Source organism: Dipodomys spectabilis, unplaced genomic scaffold (genome assembly GCF_019054845.1).
Source record: "Dipodomys spectabilis isolate Male_0828 unplaced genomic scaffold, ASM1905484v1 ptg000030l, whole genome shotgun sequence".
Classification (NCBI taxonomy): domain Eukaryota; kingdom Metazoa; phylum Chordata; class Mammalia; order Rodentia; family Heteromyidae; genus Dipodomys; species Dipodomys spectabilis.
Genome location: NW_024870707.1, coordinates 3,554,762 through 3,570,830, shown reverse-complemented (window position 1 = coordinate 3,570,830; position 16,069 = coordinate 3,554,762). Strand labels below are relative to the sequence as shown.

The 16,069-nt window shown below is 34.9% G+C and overlaps 2 protein-coding genes across 3 annotated transcripts; one reads left to right on the top strand and one right to left on the bottom strand.

Annotated features, from left to right (window-relative positions):
* Nucleotides 1–3,287: 3,287 nt before the first annotated feature.
* LOC122105023 (olfactory receptor 10AG1-like) lies at nt 3,288–12,760 on the bottom strand. 2 transcript variants are annotated; one of them, XM_042676111.1, is made up of 2 exons: nt 12,715–12,760; nt 3,288–4,204 (listed from the first exon to the last, which is right to left on the bottom strand). In XM_042676111.1, the coding sequence occupies exons 1-2, from the start codon at nt 12,758–12,760 to the stop codon at nt 3,288–3,290; spliced, it is 963 nt and encodes a 320-aa protein (XP_042532045.1). The 2 variants fall into 2 exon arrangements, with proteins under 2 accessions (XP_042532045.1, XP_042532046.1); XM_042676112.1 differs by lacking the exon at nt 12,715–12,760 and having other exon boundaries at nt 3,288–4,232.
* LOC122105024 (olfactory receptor 5D18-like) lies at nt 12,120–13,058 on the top strand. The gene has a single exon (XM_042676113.1). The coding sequence runs from the start codon at nt 12,120–12,122 to the stop codon at nt 13,056–13,058; it is 939 nt and encodes a 312-aa protein (XP_042532047.1).
* The last annotated feature ends 3,011 nt before the right edge of the window (nt 13,059–16,069 follow it).

Below are 16,069 nucleotides of genomic sequence, written 5' to 3'. Positions count from 1 at the left end.
TACCACAGTTTGTTCTGTAACATTTCAGAATGTTTTCCTGTTCCATGATCACTGGGAACTATTTACCTTGGGAAGGTCACAACATTTTATTTACCTACTATTTATTATATAAACTGCAATGTTCCTTTAAAAGTTGCAAAGATAAAATTAATTAAAAATGCCTTGAGCTAGGAAAAGTATAACTTCTCCTAGGACTGTTTGGGTCAGGTCTGTCTATTTTTTTTTTTTTTACAAATAAGTGGATTCTTTATTTTTTCAGATTTGTTCTTGCAAAATGTCTCATCTAGATTCTAATGTATATATAACACCAGTAATAACTTCTCCTAAATGGATGTAACATGCACATATGATTTATAACTATTGTTGTTTTTTGTTAAATTTTTGTGTGTGTGTGAAAACACCATACACAGGGGTTACAATTACATGGGCAAGGTATTGAGTACATTTCTTATCAGGTCTGTCTTTATTCTGTGCATTCATGCTTGTCAGGCAGGCTTCCTCTTCCCCAAGCCTGGGATGAGGCCACTGAACAATTCACAGGAGCTCTCTCAAGTGGAAACGCATGCAGAATTTGCAGATGCAGCTCATTGTGAAAAGTGTAGCTCATCAAACAGAAACACAGGTAAAACATCCATTTCCAGCTGAACTTCCTTGACACCCAGTGAAGATTGTATTTGTATCATTAACCTCTGTCAATTATCAAAATCTAAAATGCAAAATACTAATTAGCATCTATTCCAGTTAGTGATGTCTTTTCCTGTTATAATCACCATAAAATAATAAAAAACAAATTATCTATAACACCCTTATATCTAAACATATGGGGACAGGTTTTCTAAAAATCCTGTAGGAAAATGTTTGATCACACAATTTTAGGACAGCTTAGAGATGCAGGAAGATTATAGGACAATATTTGGTCTACTTTAGAGATGCACAAGTTCAAAGATTAATAAGCACACAGACATATTTATGAAGCATCATGCCTTTACATTGAGCAAAGTAATATAGTGATTTACCAATTTTGAGTTAGATCAGTTTGTGATGCATTTATTTAACCTCACTGGTAACAATTAAACATTTTGTGGATTTGAATCCCCTTTTGAATTTAATTTCAGTTGGGTGATGCAACATTCATATGATTATCCTGTGTTTATATATTTTCTAGCTAGAATATTTCCAATATTTTCATTGTGATTGATAAGATGATTTGGAAATATTTCTTCCCTTCCTGATATGTTTGGGGACTCCTTTGAACATTCTTCACACAAGACCTTAATTGAATTGCTAAGACTTCAACAGTCTGTATTTTCTTTCATTCTTTTCAAAATGTCATTATTAGAACATAACATTTCATGTACTATTTGAAAAAAAGTTTTTATACCATATTATATATCATATACTTTGATTAAATTCACTTAATCTACTCCACTGTCTTTTACCCTCTGTTCCTTTTTTTATTTTATTGGAAAGGTGATGTACAGAGGAATTACAATTACATAAGTAAGGTAATGAATACATTTGTTTCTGAACAGTGTTAGCTCCCACCTCGTTTTCTCCCTCTATTCCTTTTAAAAGCAGTTTTAATGGATGTGATTATTGTATGTTCACCTGCCTGTTCATTACTTCAATCATATCCACGCCCATCTCCTACCCAATCCTTTTGCTCTCTTCTCCTAGTCCACCCCTCTAAAACACGCCCATCTCTTACCCAATCCTTTTGCTCTCTTCTCCTAGTTCACCCCCCTAAAAACTCCCAGCATTACATTCTTGTCTTTAATTTTTAAAATATTTATATTCTTAATATAAATATTTCTCTTTCTTGGTCAGGCTAGTCCCACTTAACACAAATACCCCATATTCTTGCCAGTTAATTGAGTCCAATATATATTTTCTTATATGGATAAGTGATTGGGTAATATATTTCAGATGACTTGCTAATATATAATATATTTCAGATGACTTCCTCAATAATTCCAACGAACACTAATAAACTTAAAATACATTGATAATGTTGAGATACTTTTTTTGGTTAAGATTACATCCTTAGATTGCTATGTGTATGTGCATTTGCTTCTACATGTGCGAATATAGAATCTTTTTTTGTTTTTGTTTTTTTACTAGACCTGGGGCTTGAACTCAGGGCCTGGGCACTGTCCTTGAGCTGCTTGTGCTTAGAGCTAGCACTCTACCACTTGAGCCACAGAACCACTTCCGGCTCTTTCTGTTTATGTGGTACTGAGGAATCAAACCCCGGGCTCCAGGCATGCTAGACAAGCACTCTACCACTAAGCCACATTCACAGCCCCAGAATCAATTTTTTCAAAGCTTCAAATTAGGACCTCCCACTCTTGCTTAGCTTTATCCCTCAAGACTTGCACTCTACCACCTGAGCCATGCCTCCAGTTCCTGCTTTTGGATAGTTAACTGCAGATAAGAATGACATGGATTGGTCTACCCAAGCTGACAGGCAATGCCAATTTTTATATCTCAGCCTCCTGAGTTACCAGCTTTACAAATCCTAGTCCCATCTCCCAGTCATTTTTTCTTTTCTTTTCCTTTGCTTATTTGCTCATTAAAAAAAAAATCTTTGATTCACAGAAAATGTATATGCCAGATTAAGAATGAATCCCCAGTTTACTCAATGGATATATGAGTTCAGAAAAAAATAGAATCTGAATTGTAAATTATGTTTATTAAATATTGACAAAATAACTGTTGTGAAGCCATGAAAATAGACAATGGTGAAGTGTTAATAGAATCTAAGGAACAGCCATAAAAATTTCCAGTATTTATTAGATTTTAGAATGTGTCTAAATGACCACCCACTCTCAGGAAACGGGAGACCAGAAAGATCTCCTAATAATGGGCTGATGAGAACAGGAAGGTGACAAGATGGAGGGGTTTCCAGGTATACTGGCAAGACTGCATCTAAAGTAAGATAATACATCAAAAGGATTACAGACATGCAGAGAGCTGTGAGAGCCCCCATGGCCAAAGCCAGAAGCTTAATTAACTAATTAATAAGTGAATACATAAGTGAACTTTTTTTTACACTTAAGCCAAATCATCTAACATTTTAAATTCTACTTTGCTTATTAAAATTGAAAACCTGCCATGTTAAAACCTTATTCTTTAGAAATTATTTCCCTTAGGCAGAGCTCATTGAAGATAGATAAAATTTGTCACTCCGTATCCAGCCAGTGAAGTTCAAGCTAATATTCACACAAAACAGTTATCTTTCTGATCTGTGTAAGACATAATTAAACAATGCCAAATAGTTGCGGAAATCATACTCGATGTAATAATTTTCTCAGTGCTGCAATCACCTCCTTGTTCCTAAGGCTGTATATAAGTGGGTTGAACATGGGGGTCACAATGGTGTAGAAGAGAGAGAGCAATCTGTCAATTCCAGCAGAATGACTGGACTTTGGCCTGAAGTAGGTAATGCTAGCAGATCCATAAAATAAAACTACAACCAGCAGGTGGGAAGAGCAGGTGGAGAAGGCCTTTCCCCGTCCCTGGGCTGTTGGCAATCTCAGAACAGTGGAAATAATTTTGCTATAGGAAGCAAGTATCAACACAAATGGGACCGCAGCTAACAACATGGTTACTATGTAGACAGACAGCTCATGCATAGAGGTGTCCCCACAGGCTAGCTTGATAATGGGAGGCATGTCACAGAAGAAATGGTCAATGTGGTTAGAATGACAGAAATTCAGAGAGAATATTTGACAGGTCTGTCCTATCTGGATGGGCATTCCACTGAGCCAGGCCCCGGCTGCCAGCTGAACACACTTCTTTGGGTTCATGACTAGAGGATAGTGGAGAGGGTTGCAGATGGCCACATAGCGGTCATAGGACATCACAGCCAAGAGAAGACACTCAGTAGCTCCCAGGATCAGGAAGAAACCCAACTGAATGGCACATTCCAGTAGAGAAATGGTTCTATCCAGAGTCCACATGCTGACCAGAATCCTAGGCAGAGTGACTGACACATAACAGATTTCCAGAGTTGAAAAATTGGCCAGGAAAAAATACATAGGTTTCTGCAATACAGGGTCCACCATAGTTAATATGATTATGAGGCTGTTTCCAATTAGGATAATTGTGTAAACTATGGAGAATATGCCAGATAGGAAACCCTGGAGGTTTGGAAGGTCTGAGAATCCCAGCAGGACAAATTTCTTCACCATGGAAACATTCTCTTCTGGATGTATCTCTCCATCTTTCATCTCTGGGAATGGTTTCACGGAAACACAAATCATTTTATTGTTCTCAGCTTTTATTTTCCTGTGCAAAACCCAAGAATGGCACACATGTCTGTATTTCTCAATCCCTGTAATAAGAATTAAAACTTCAGATATATTTCAAATATAGTCTTATAACTTCCACTATGAATGAATAATCTATGGTATATATTCCTGCTTCTCCTTCATTATACACATTGTTCTGACAGTGATCAACATTATTTTAAGTTCTGTCATTTGTTTTAACATCTATCATCTTAAAAACTGGATCTTCTAGTGCATTATATCATAGTTTCACCATCCACTACCAAATGTGCTTTCTCTTCTATTAGTGAAAACTTTATTTCCCTATTCCAGTTAAGATTTTTTAGCCGGGCGCTGGTGGCTCACTCCTGTAATCCTAGCTACTCAAGAGGCTGAGATCTGAGGATCACAGTTCAAAGCCAGCCCGGGCAGGAAAGAACGTGAGACTGCTATCTTCAGTAAACCACTAAAAAACCAGAAGTGGTGCTGTAGCTCAAGTGGTAGAGTGCTCGCCTTGAGCTGAAGAGCTGAGGGACAGTGCCCAGGCCCAGAGTTCAAGCCCCGTGACCAAACAGAACAAAACAAAACAAAAAAAGATTTTTAAATAGAATATATATAATATGCATTCATATATATCTGCATTATATATGAATTAATTGAGTTCATTTTTTATTTATGATCTGGCTATTGTATTTACAAAAGTTAATTTGGTTGTGATGTTTGATGTGGTAATTTTATTATATTCAAATATTGTTCTATTATGTAAGCTATCAAATATTATGGAATGTTTTTCATTTTAAATGTGTTTTAATGTCAGTGTTAGAGGCTATGAAATTAAAAAACAGGTTATTTAGATTTTTTCAGAGAAGAGGTTAAAAAAATATTATGTTCCTATCTAGGTAGTTTTGTAAGCCATTCTGCATAAAGTGTGAATGCTACTGAATTTCATGTTATTATGTAAATGAGGCATCACAGTGAACTTATCTCTTTAAGGGTCCTAAATCATGCATTCATCATTTAGTTGTCTATTTTCACTAAGTTTACTTTTCTCTTCAGTCAGTCATTTGCTCTGGGTGCCTGTTCCTATATATGAGTGTGCTGAGGGAAATCACTATTATTATAGTATTTAACTTGTAAAAGCAGACTATAAATTTCTTTCGATTTTCTGTACACTTGGGATACCTTATGCCATGTGTGTCACAAACTTTTATCTTGTAAGCATTTATGTAAATCCTTAACAAATCAACATTTGTTTCATTAGGATAATCCCAACTCTAATACTGGACTTGAATCCAACTGCAAAGCACAGCCTAGCCCCAGGTTATGTTTTACCTGGGTGACTGTACTGTTCATAAGTAGATGGTGCGAAGTGAGGAACAGGGAGAACCATTGTAGCTTCTTTTGTAGCAACCAACTCTATTCTCATTGCTTTTGGTGTGGGCTAGAGCACATCTCTATTATGGAGATAGCATGTGAAATCCAAAAGAGAATAACTCAATAGAAGAAGGTGAGTCAATTATAAATGCTAAAACTGGTAAATCAGTGATCCCCAGGTGAATTTCTCAAGCATATTGACGTGAACAGGGAGGGAGAAGCAACACTGAACAAGGAATACAGTTATTCTATAGATTTTCTTTGAATAAATAGGAAAGTTAAATGTAAGTTTATTTGGTCATCTTTAAATCTAGGAAGAAAAAATAATACCTGATGTATTTGTGGTCTTTCTTAATTGTGCAAATGTGTTCATTAATATACAATGTTAAATACAGTCAAATGCAGTACAATGATGTCCCCAAGCAAAAAGAAATTGGAGATGTGTCCTGAGTGGTTATGGTAGGGGAAGATTGGATTCAGGCAAGTTAGTGCACTCTAAGTGCAAGTTCATTAATAGTAAGGTCTGGCTTGCATTATGTTTAGGTTGACTGTAGAAATGATATTCTACTGTTAATTTCAAAAAAAGCTCAAGCAAGGATTATTGATTATTAAAATCATAAATTAATTAGAAGGAAGTTTACCTTGATTTTAGCATCATATTATGCAAACCTTTATAAAATCATCACATGTACCTCAAAAATAAGCACAATATTTATGTACTATGGAAAAATACAAAGCAAAAAGAAGTAATAAGTGCCATTGTAATACAAAAGAATATGTTGAATTTATTTATAACATAACCAGAAATTAGCTATTGCTGAAATCTATGAGTACAAATTAATACTACAAAAATATTTTTCAATATATCATTCTGACTACATGTCGTTTCATTCTCATATTCATTCTAACATAACTCAATCAATCACAAGACTAAACCAGGAATAATTATCAAGACTCCAAAATCCCTTGGACAGAATGCAAACCTATTTCAATAATATCCCTTCATTAGTTTTTTCAAGTAACCGGTGATGCTAAGAGGCCCACAATTGTGTTTTAATGAGATAGTCACTGGACAATCCTTGTGTACATGTAATTATTTGTTAATTATAATTATTTCATTAATGTTAACATTTAGATGGAGATTAACATAATGTTAATAACCTCTAATTTGTGTCTTACATAATAAAGAATTTTACATTTGTTCTTTTCAATTTAAATGTAGAGAATTAGAAAGTTTATCTGAATCAATGTTTTTACCAAAATCTAAACTAGGATTTCTTAATTTTTCATATTGAGATAGTAATTTTTGATACTGCAGAGACAGACACTTCTAAATGTATATTTCTGTTATACACTAGTCCAAGCTTTCATGGATTCAGCTTTCAGGCAATATTTACCTTTGCTATTTACGTGTGAATGGAGAGAAAAAGGAGGAATACTTGCATGGTTGTATACTTCACTTTGTTAGATAGAAAAAGCATCTTGCTCTCAACAGCATTCCATTCTCAGAATTAATATTGTTCTTTAAGTACTAACTGCTCTCTTCTCTGGGGACCAACTGCTTTCTCAGGTAGCATGCTCATTAAACCATCCTGCCAACCACTTCAAGTATCTGTGCCCAGCCACACTGAAAAACCTAACTGGCCACAATATGTGTTTCTGAAAATTTTCAAATTCTCTTCCTTTGTATGATCCCAAAGACATAGAGGCCTTCAAGATGTCACATTAGAGTTGCATATTATTCATGTTATTAAGTAGTATGTATGCTCTTTGAAAGAGTACCAACAAGGAAATAAACTTAAGCTGGAGATAATTTCATTGTTCTGCTACTGGAAATGGAGACATCAGAGTTCTAGGTTGCTGGGGAAGTTCTTTGACATATGTAGCGTGAGACCTCTTTCTCCACACTGACACTGACACCATGGGCCTCACTGTCTCCCACATACTCTATGGCTGACAGAGCGATGCACAATCTTCTCACTTACTCCTCACGGATAAAATGAACACTTGTACAATTCACATCCAAGAGCTCACTGCTGGAATACAAGCTAGAAAATCAACGCTAGCTAAACATCCATGAGAACAACTAAGTTTCTTCCTGTCATTAATGACTGGTGAAAATCTGTAATTACAAGGGGTGACTATATCATATGTACTGCCAGTAATCAGCTTATGTTAGTGGTGTGTCCTTTCCTATAATAAAATTTTAATATAATATTATATGTATATATCTGTAACACAAATAGATAGATAGATATAAACACTAGATACAGACACAATATACAATAGAGGAAATGGTTCAACTGTTTGGAGAGTCAAGAAGAGATTTATGGAATTTAGAAGACTAGTGAACACATAGCCATTCATAGTTTAGAACATTGAAAACTATCAAGATCCAAAGATAATATATTTATTCACTAACAGGTATAGCATTTTATGGCATATTCTATTTCATCATCAATGTAGTTATTACAATATGATGCACTGAGTCATTTGCAATTGAATTTGAATTTCATCGGATATCTAGTATAAATTTGGGGTGTTAATCCATCTTATATATTTATGAACTTGTTTACTTATTCTGGTATGTATGTGGTGTGTGTGTGTGCATGTGTGTATGCTCACATGCATGTGCATACCCAGTATGTACCCGGGTAGCCTACACCTTGTTCAGACTTGTAATCACATAGTCACCTGTACTTAATTATTTATCTGCATTCATTAATTACATTTTGCTCTTTTAGTTTTGGTGTATTGTGGGGATTGAAGTTGGCCTGCATGCTGTCACTGAGCTTTTTGTGCTCCAGGCTAGCACTCTACCACTTTGAGCCACAGTTTTACTTCTAGTTCTCTGGTGGTTAAATGGAAAATAGAGATTCATAGATTTCCAGCCCAGGCTAGCTTTGAACCATAATCCTCAGATCTCAGCCTCCTGAGTAGCTAGGATTTCAGGGATGAGCCACCAGTACATGGCTAAATTTTCCTTGTCTTGATATTAAGCTTTACGTATTCTTTGAGTTATCAACACAATGCCTTGTTTTACAGCATTGGTGTTTGAACTCAAGGCCTTGCACTTGCTAGGCAGGAGCTCTACAGGGAGCCATTGAGATCATTGCTTTCCTAGATTTAACCACTCAGTATTTCCATTTCTTTTGGTGTCTTTTGATAAATTTAAAAGGGGGCAATTTTGCAATATTTTCACTTATGTGTATAATATATTTTGAACAAATTCAGCCACTCTATTATTGCTCTATATTTTCTACTTCCTTTATTTTCAGACCATTCTTATAGGTCTGAAAAAAATATTAATGTGTGCCATTTTCATACATTCCTATAAATCACTTCAATCATATCATATTTACCTTGTGCATTTGCCCCTCTACCATTTCTCATCCACAAACACATCTAATTTTATACATGTACAGTTCAGTTTACTTTTTTAATTTTTAATAAGTTTTTATTGTGAAAATACTGTACAGAGGGGTTACAGTTACATAAGCAAGGTAATGGGTACATTTTTATCAAGCATTGTTGCCTCCTCCTTTGTTTCTCCCCTACCCTCCTTCTCTCCCACCTCTACAACACTTTGGCGCAGAGCAGGGGGAGGGGTAGGGGGGAGGGGGAAGGGATGGGAAGGGGAAACAAAGGAGGCAGCAACAATGCTTGATAAGAAATGTACTCACTACCTTGCCCATGTAATTGTAACCCCTCTGTACAGTATTTTCACAATAAAAATAAAAAATAAAAAAAGAATAAGAAATTCTGTGCTTCTAATGCCAAGCAGGATGACAATATGAAATAATATTGCAACATTCTTCTACAACACAAACTTCTGAATCTATTCACCATCAAGATAGATGCTTGAGATCAGTTTACACTGCTTTGAGTATTGCACAGGGCATACAGATGCCAAAATGTTAAATGGTACTGTATAAATATGCACAATATTTAAGATAGCATTAAAATATAAAAGATGATGTCGAACTTTTTTTTACCTTTTTTCTGTCAAAGAACACCTTCAACAACTTTCTAACACAGCCACAAATTAGAACCTAATAATATTATTGCTTCCAGATGATCTAAATTTAAATAATAGTCAAAATAATACAGTGTATTTATATTAGTTTTAAATTAATACTTTGCATAGATCCTTCCCCTCCCATTAAAATGTAGTTCAGGAATCATTAGTCATAAAATATAAAATTAACTGAACAATATAATTACTAATAAAATCACAATTGTCTAAAGTTCGTTATTCTTCCTTTCTTTCTTTCCTTCTTTCTTTCTTTCTTTCTTTCTTTCTTTCTTTCTTTCTTTCTTTCTTTCTTTCTTTCTTTCGTGTCAATAAATGTCTATAGCCTAATTCTTCATATTTTGCAACTAATTCCCAGTCTTGTTTTATAATTACTTACAGTAAATCTGATAGAACCCTTCTTGCCTTGTTGAATTACATATGATCTGTGCTAGAGAATCATGCTTGTGTTGATGAAAAGAAGGTATATTATTTAGGTATGTGGATAAAATGTTCTGTAAATATCAGTTGAATCAATATGATGTGTAATATTGTTTACTTTAGAACAGGACTAAATTCATGTACTATTGACGTGAATGCATTTGATGCAACCATTATGTAAAAGATCACAGAACTTTCTCCCCAAACTGTACAATATAGTGCACACTTATTCTCCCAACATTCAAGGGGTAGAAGCTGAGAATACTTTTGTGGTAATAAGTGTTGAGCACAAGGTTTTATGCTTCCTAGTTAGTTGTTCTGTGATTGGAAATTTTATGTTCTAGAGTAGGATCATTGTGGTATGGAATAATAATTATTTTGCAGTAGTCAGAGGAAAAAAATGTTTTGAATGTCCTGAAGAAGAAAAGCTTATGACAACTTCTCTGATCAGAACTAAGCATAAGGTTGTGTTGGAATGCCTAACATTACTGGATAATAATGTTCAAGTGCTACGTGTCTATTGAAATAAAGAAATAAACTTAAACTATTGTTACATCAGTTCAACATGATTAATTTTAATGGCTTAATGTGATCTCTGGAGAATATAGTTGTAATATTCCTTGGGGTTCTTGTTCCCAAGGTTGTAGCACTAGAAATAAGAGAACATGCATCACTTCCAGCCAGAAGAGATCGTGAATTTCACAACAGAAGGTTTGTTATGAGCTTCAAAAGGATGATTGTTTTTACTCTGTCAGGAAAACAATCTGTGAAGGAGATAGCTAACTTTAGAATTAGACTGTTGTCATGAAATAGAAAATGTTTCTGTTCCCATCTTTCCTGTTTTTAAATATTCCTTGTTTTACAAGTTTCTCTAAATATATTTTGTCTGTGCTTTTTCTTGATACCTCATTCTTGTTTCACTCTGTGAAATTTCCAATGCTGTTAGATTATGTCCTTCATGTTTAAAGTCTCTATAGCAATATTTCCTAATTGAAAATGTGAACTTAAGAAAGGAAACCTGTAAGTAAGCAGACCAAGTTGGAAGGCCAGAAATTGGTGGTTTGAGAAATAATAAAAGACTAGAGGTCTGAAAATCAGTGCTCTAGACACAGAAGTATAAGTTGTTCTGTAATCTATGCGCAAATATTTCTCTAGTTTCAATTTTTCAGCACTATATATTAGGAAGTAAGCTATAATGTGTTCATTGTACTTACTTCTAATTTTATTGTTCCAGTTTGGAGAAATAGATAAAAAGGGGAAAAACACTCAAATTGAAGAGCAACCTTTGTGGGAAAAAATTGTTTCATTTTAGAATAAGATTGACAGAGCCATAAGATATAAGAGAGAAAAGCACATTAAATGCTTCATATGTAATTGCAAATAGGGCAAATATTGGTTTACGATTCATTCAGGTACCTGAATGAATACAATTAAAAACTATTAATTTGACTAGAAATTGCTGATTTTTAAATGATTTATTAGGCTATTATATTGTTATCACATTTGGGTAGAATTATAAAAATTAATGTTGTAAAATGACAAACAAAAATATATGAGGAGAATTAACTTGCAATATAATGCAATACAATAATCACATTCTAATTTGGCCAGTTCTGGGGTTTGACTCAGGGCCTGGGTACTGACCCTGAGCTTCTTTTGCTCAAGGCTAGCACTCTACCACTTGAGCCACAACACCACTTCCAACCTTTTCTGTTTATGTGGTACTGAGGAATAGAACCCAGGGTTTCAGGCATGCTAGGCAAGCACTCTACCACTAAGCCACATTTCCAGCCCCAATAATCCCATTCTTACATTTGCAAATATTAAAAAGAATACTTGACAACAGAAAACATAGGTTGGAAATTGGAATGTTCTTGTGAACTTGATATTTAACAATACAACAACAAAATGCTTCTAGATTCTGTTTAGGCTAGCAATAGGGCATGAACCAAGGTTCTTATTGGCTTCATTCTTTATGGTTTATTTCAGGAGCAACTACTATGTTCTGACAAGAAGTAATCATGCATCTGTCACAGAGAAATAACAGTAAAGCTATTTTCACCCTGATGGGTTTCTCAGATTACCCAAAACTGCAAATCCCACTTTTTCTGATGTTTCTAGCCATCTACAGCATCACTGTGATAGGGAATATTGGCATGATACAAATAATCAGAATGAACCCCAAGCTGCACACCCCCATGTACTTTTTTCTCAGCCACCTCTCATTTGTGGATTTTTGCTATTCCTCCACCATCACTCCCAAGATGATAGTGAACTTATATGTAAAAGACAGAAGCATTTCTTTCTCAGGATGCATAGTACAATACTTTTTCTTCTGTGCATTTGCTGTCACTGAAGCGTTTCTCTTAGCAGCAATGTCTTATGACCGCCTAGTGGCCATCTGCCACCCTCTGCTCTACAAGGTCATCATGTCACAGAAACTCTGCACAGCACTGGTGGTAGGATCCTATTCCTGGGGTGATGCCTGCTCTTTGATTTTTACATGCTCTGCACTACAACTTTGTTTTCCTGATTTCAGCACCATCGATCACTTTTTCTGTGAGTTCTCCTCACTGCTCTCCCTCTCTTGCTCTGATACTGCTGTCAGTCAGTTACTGCTTTTCATTTTCGCCACCTTTAATGCTGTCAGCACGCTGCTCATCATTCTCCTGTCTTACCTGTTTATTCTTGTCACCATCCTCAAGATGCGTTCAGCCAGTGGGCGTCGCAAAGCTTTCTCCACCTGCGCTTCGCACCTGACTGCCATCACCATCTTCCATGGCACCATCCTGTTCCTCTACTGTGTGCCCAACTCCAAAAACTCCAAACTCACTGTCAAAGTGGCCTCCGTGTTTTACACGGTGGTGATCCCCATGTTGAACCCTCTGATCTACAGTCTCAGAAACAAGGAAGTGAAGGATACTTTGAAGAAAATGTTGGCTGTTAAAATATTTTCTTGAACAATATATGAGAGGTGTGTTTGTCCCCAATATAATGAATACATTTCATAAAGTTTGACATTAAAGTAATATGACTGGGTTGATTCCATATATTAGCTATGGTAAACAATACTGCAATGAACATGGTTGTGCTGGTAGCTATAGTGGTCTTGTTTGTGTTCTGTTGGATAAATGCCCAGGAGTGGAATTGATGGGTCATGGGGAAGCTCTGTGTTTGATCTTTTGAGGAATCTCCATACTGTTTTCCAGGATGGTTGAACAACTTTACATTCCCACCAAAGCCCCTCAGTGGACAAATGAATCAAAAAAGTGTGATATATATACATATATATGTATACATATATATTCATATATTTTTCCATCAGAAAGAATATTATACCATTTGTAGGAAAATGGGAAGAAGTGGAAAGAATTATATCAAGCAAGCCACAACTGAGAAACATAGGTTCTCTCATTTATTTTAACTAGACTGTGTCTATAAATCTACACATAAACACACTTGGTCATGATAAATTATACAGGACTCTAGATATTCACACAGTTTGGCAAAAGAAGGTTATTTTTAGGAAAGTATCACAAAGGTTAAATAGATATTATATTCATATGATCATATAAATCATATTTCATATGAATCATATACTAAATGAATTCCAATAAATGGGAACATGAGGTTTTGTGTTACTGGCTTTCCATGTTTTCTTCTTTGTCGACATTTTTGTTCTCTGTAACTTCTGTCTTGTATGTAAGTTTATCTGTTTGAGGAGCACAGAAATGGTGGGACAGAAGTTGAACAAATATAGCGGTGATACTCACTATTCATATTGTTGAAAATTAACTGTACAAATTGGGAGAGGGTCGAGAAGAGAAAAACAGAGACAGCAAGGGTAGGAATGACACTGTTTAAAAAGAAATGTACTCATTAATTACCTGACTTATATAACTGTAGCCCCTTTGTAAATCACTTTTCAATAACAATAAAAATAAAATAATAGAACTAATGTTTTAAAATGGACCTCTAATGGATATTTTTAAGCATATATAAATCTTGATTTTTGTTTTACTTGAAGGCTTTTAAAAAATATGTGTATAACAGTCTGTGGCGTATCCTTAGAATTGGGCACTGCCCTGAATAAGGTTTTGCTCAAAGACAGCACTTGAGACACAGCTCTAGCTCTAACTTATTGGTAGACAATTGAAGATAAGCGTTTCACTGACGTTCCTACCTGGGCTGACTTCAAAAAAACACCTATCCTCAGACTTTAGCCTCTTGAGGAGCTGGAGTTATATGGATTAGTCAAGTGCACCTGGTTTTGAAGACTTTTATTATAAATAGCTTGTATTTTAAATACTTTATCTATAAAACTGAGATGAGTGTATATTTCAGAATCTGACCTTAAAAGCTGAATATACAAATTATGTACAATGCTTTGTATAACACTACAAATTTCAATATTTAGCTCTCATAAAGTGTCTGAATTCATTGAGGCTCTCAATAGTTATGAATTTTTGTCAGAAGACAACAAATATCTGTTCAAATAAATCATGATTTTTGCTTTGAATAATGCAAGATGAGTACTGACCTTCAGACAACAAAGGAAGTAATAATACATGCCCCTATTTGCCAGTAGAGAAAGTTTACATTCAACACAGGATTTTAAAAGTGTGTTTTCATCTGAAAACAAAAGTTATGTGAACTTGGAATGAAGAATAGAAAGATTGGAATTTGTGGAGGTACATTTCAGTGAGAAGAGAGGTTTCTTACAGCTGAAAAAAATAAAATCATGATGGTAATAAATACTGAGTCAAAAGTCCAACAAAGATTTTATTTTACAGTATGATTAAATTTTCATTTGCTTGTCTTTGTGTTTGTGAGCATATGTTTATATATGTACACACACATACATATACATATATATATATACACACACACATACATTTCTTGGTATGGGTTACAGTCTGAATAAGACATAGATTATACTTTGAATGTGTTTTTAAAGGACCACCATAATGGCCATTGGTGACGATTGATTCAAGCCATTTTGTCAACCTCTTCTATGTTTTACACTGCTGTCTATTCATGAAAACATTAGGTCTGTCATGGAAAACATGTTTTGCAGAACTTGGTAATAAACTCTAAAACTTCTCATTTACCTTAAAAGGAAAATGAGCTGAGTTGTCTTAAAAGTTGCAAGATAATTGATTGCCTACAGCAATATATTCAAAATGATTCTTATTCATCATGGCCAATTACATGTACCAATTTTCACTTCAGTAACTCAATTTTGCTGGAAGATCTTGTCTACTATTTTAATATTCATTACACAGTATTACCAGATAAATCAATATGGTATAGTAAGTAAATAATTTTCCCTATATATTTTGTTCTGTGCTGGTACTGGAACTTGAACTAAGAGTCTGGCCACTGTTCCTTAGGTTTTCTATTGAATAATGGCACTCTACTACTTGAACCATGCCTCTACTTTTAGCGTCTTAAGAGCTTTCCTGCCCAGGGTGACTTTGAACCTCAATCCTCAGATCTCAGGCTTCTGTGTAGCTAGGTTGACAGGTGTGAGCCATCAGTGCATGGCTAGTTTCCTGTATATTGGTAAAAACAGAAAGAGTATAACAAAGTGAATAATTATATAAAGGCTCAATAAAATTGTTTGCAAGATAATATTATCTTAGGCTTATGGTCATAATTAAAATGTTTATTTCAAGTATATTTTAGATGATAGATTAATTAAATAATTAGTCCATTTAGAAAATATATAATAGTAACAAATCTTCCACAAATCTTCCACAAATCTTTCTTTAAGGGAATGATTTCTTCTATTTGATCAATTTCTTACAAGGCACACATTCAGCATCGAATTTTCTTTAGAATTTGGAAATTATTGAACTTAATCGTTTTTTTGTTGGTCATGGGGCTTGAACTCTGGTCTGGGGCACTGTCCCTTAGCTCTTCAGCTCAAGGTAGCATTCTACCACTTGAGCCACAGCACCTCTTCTGA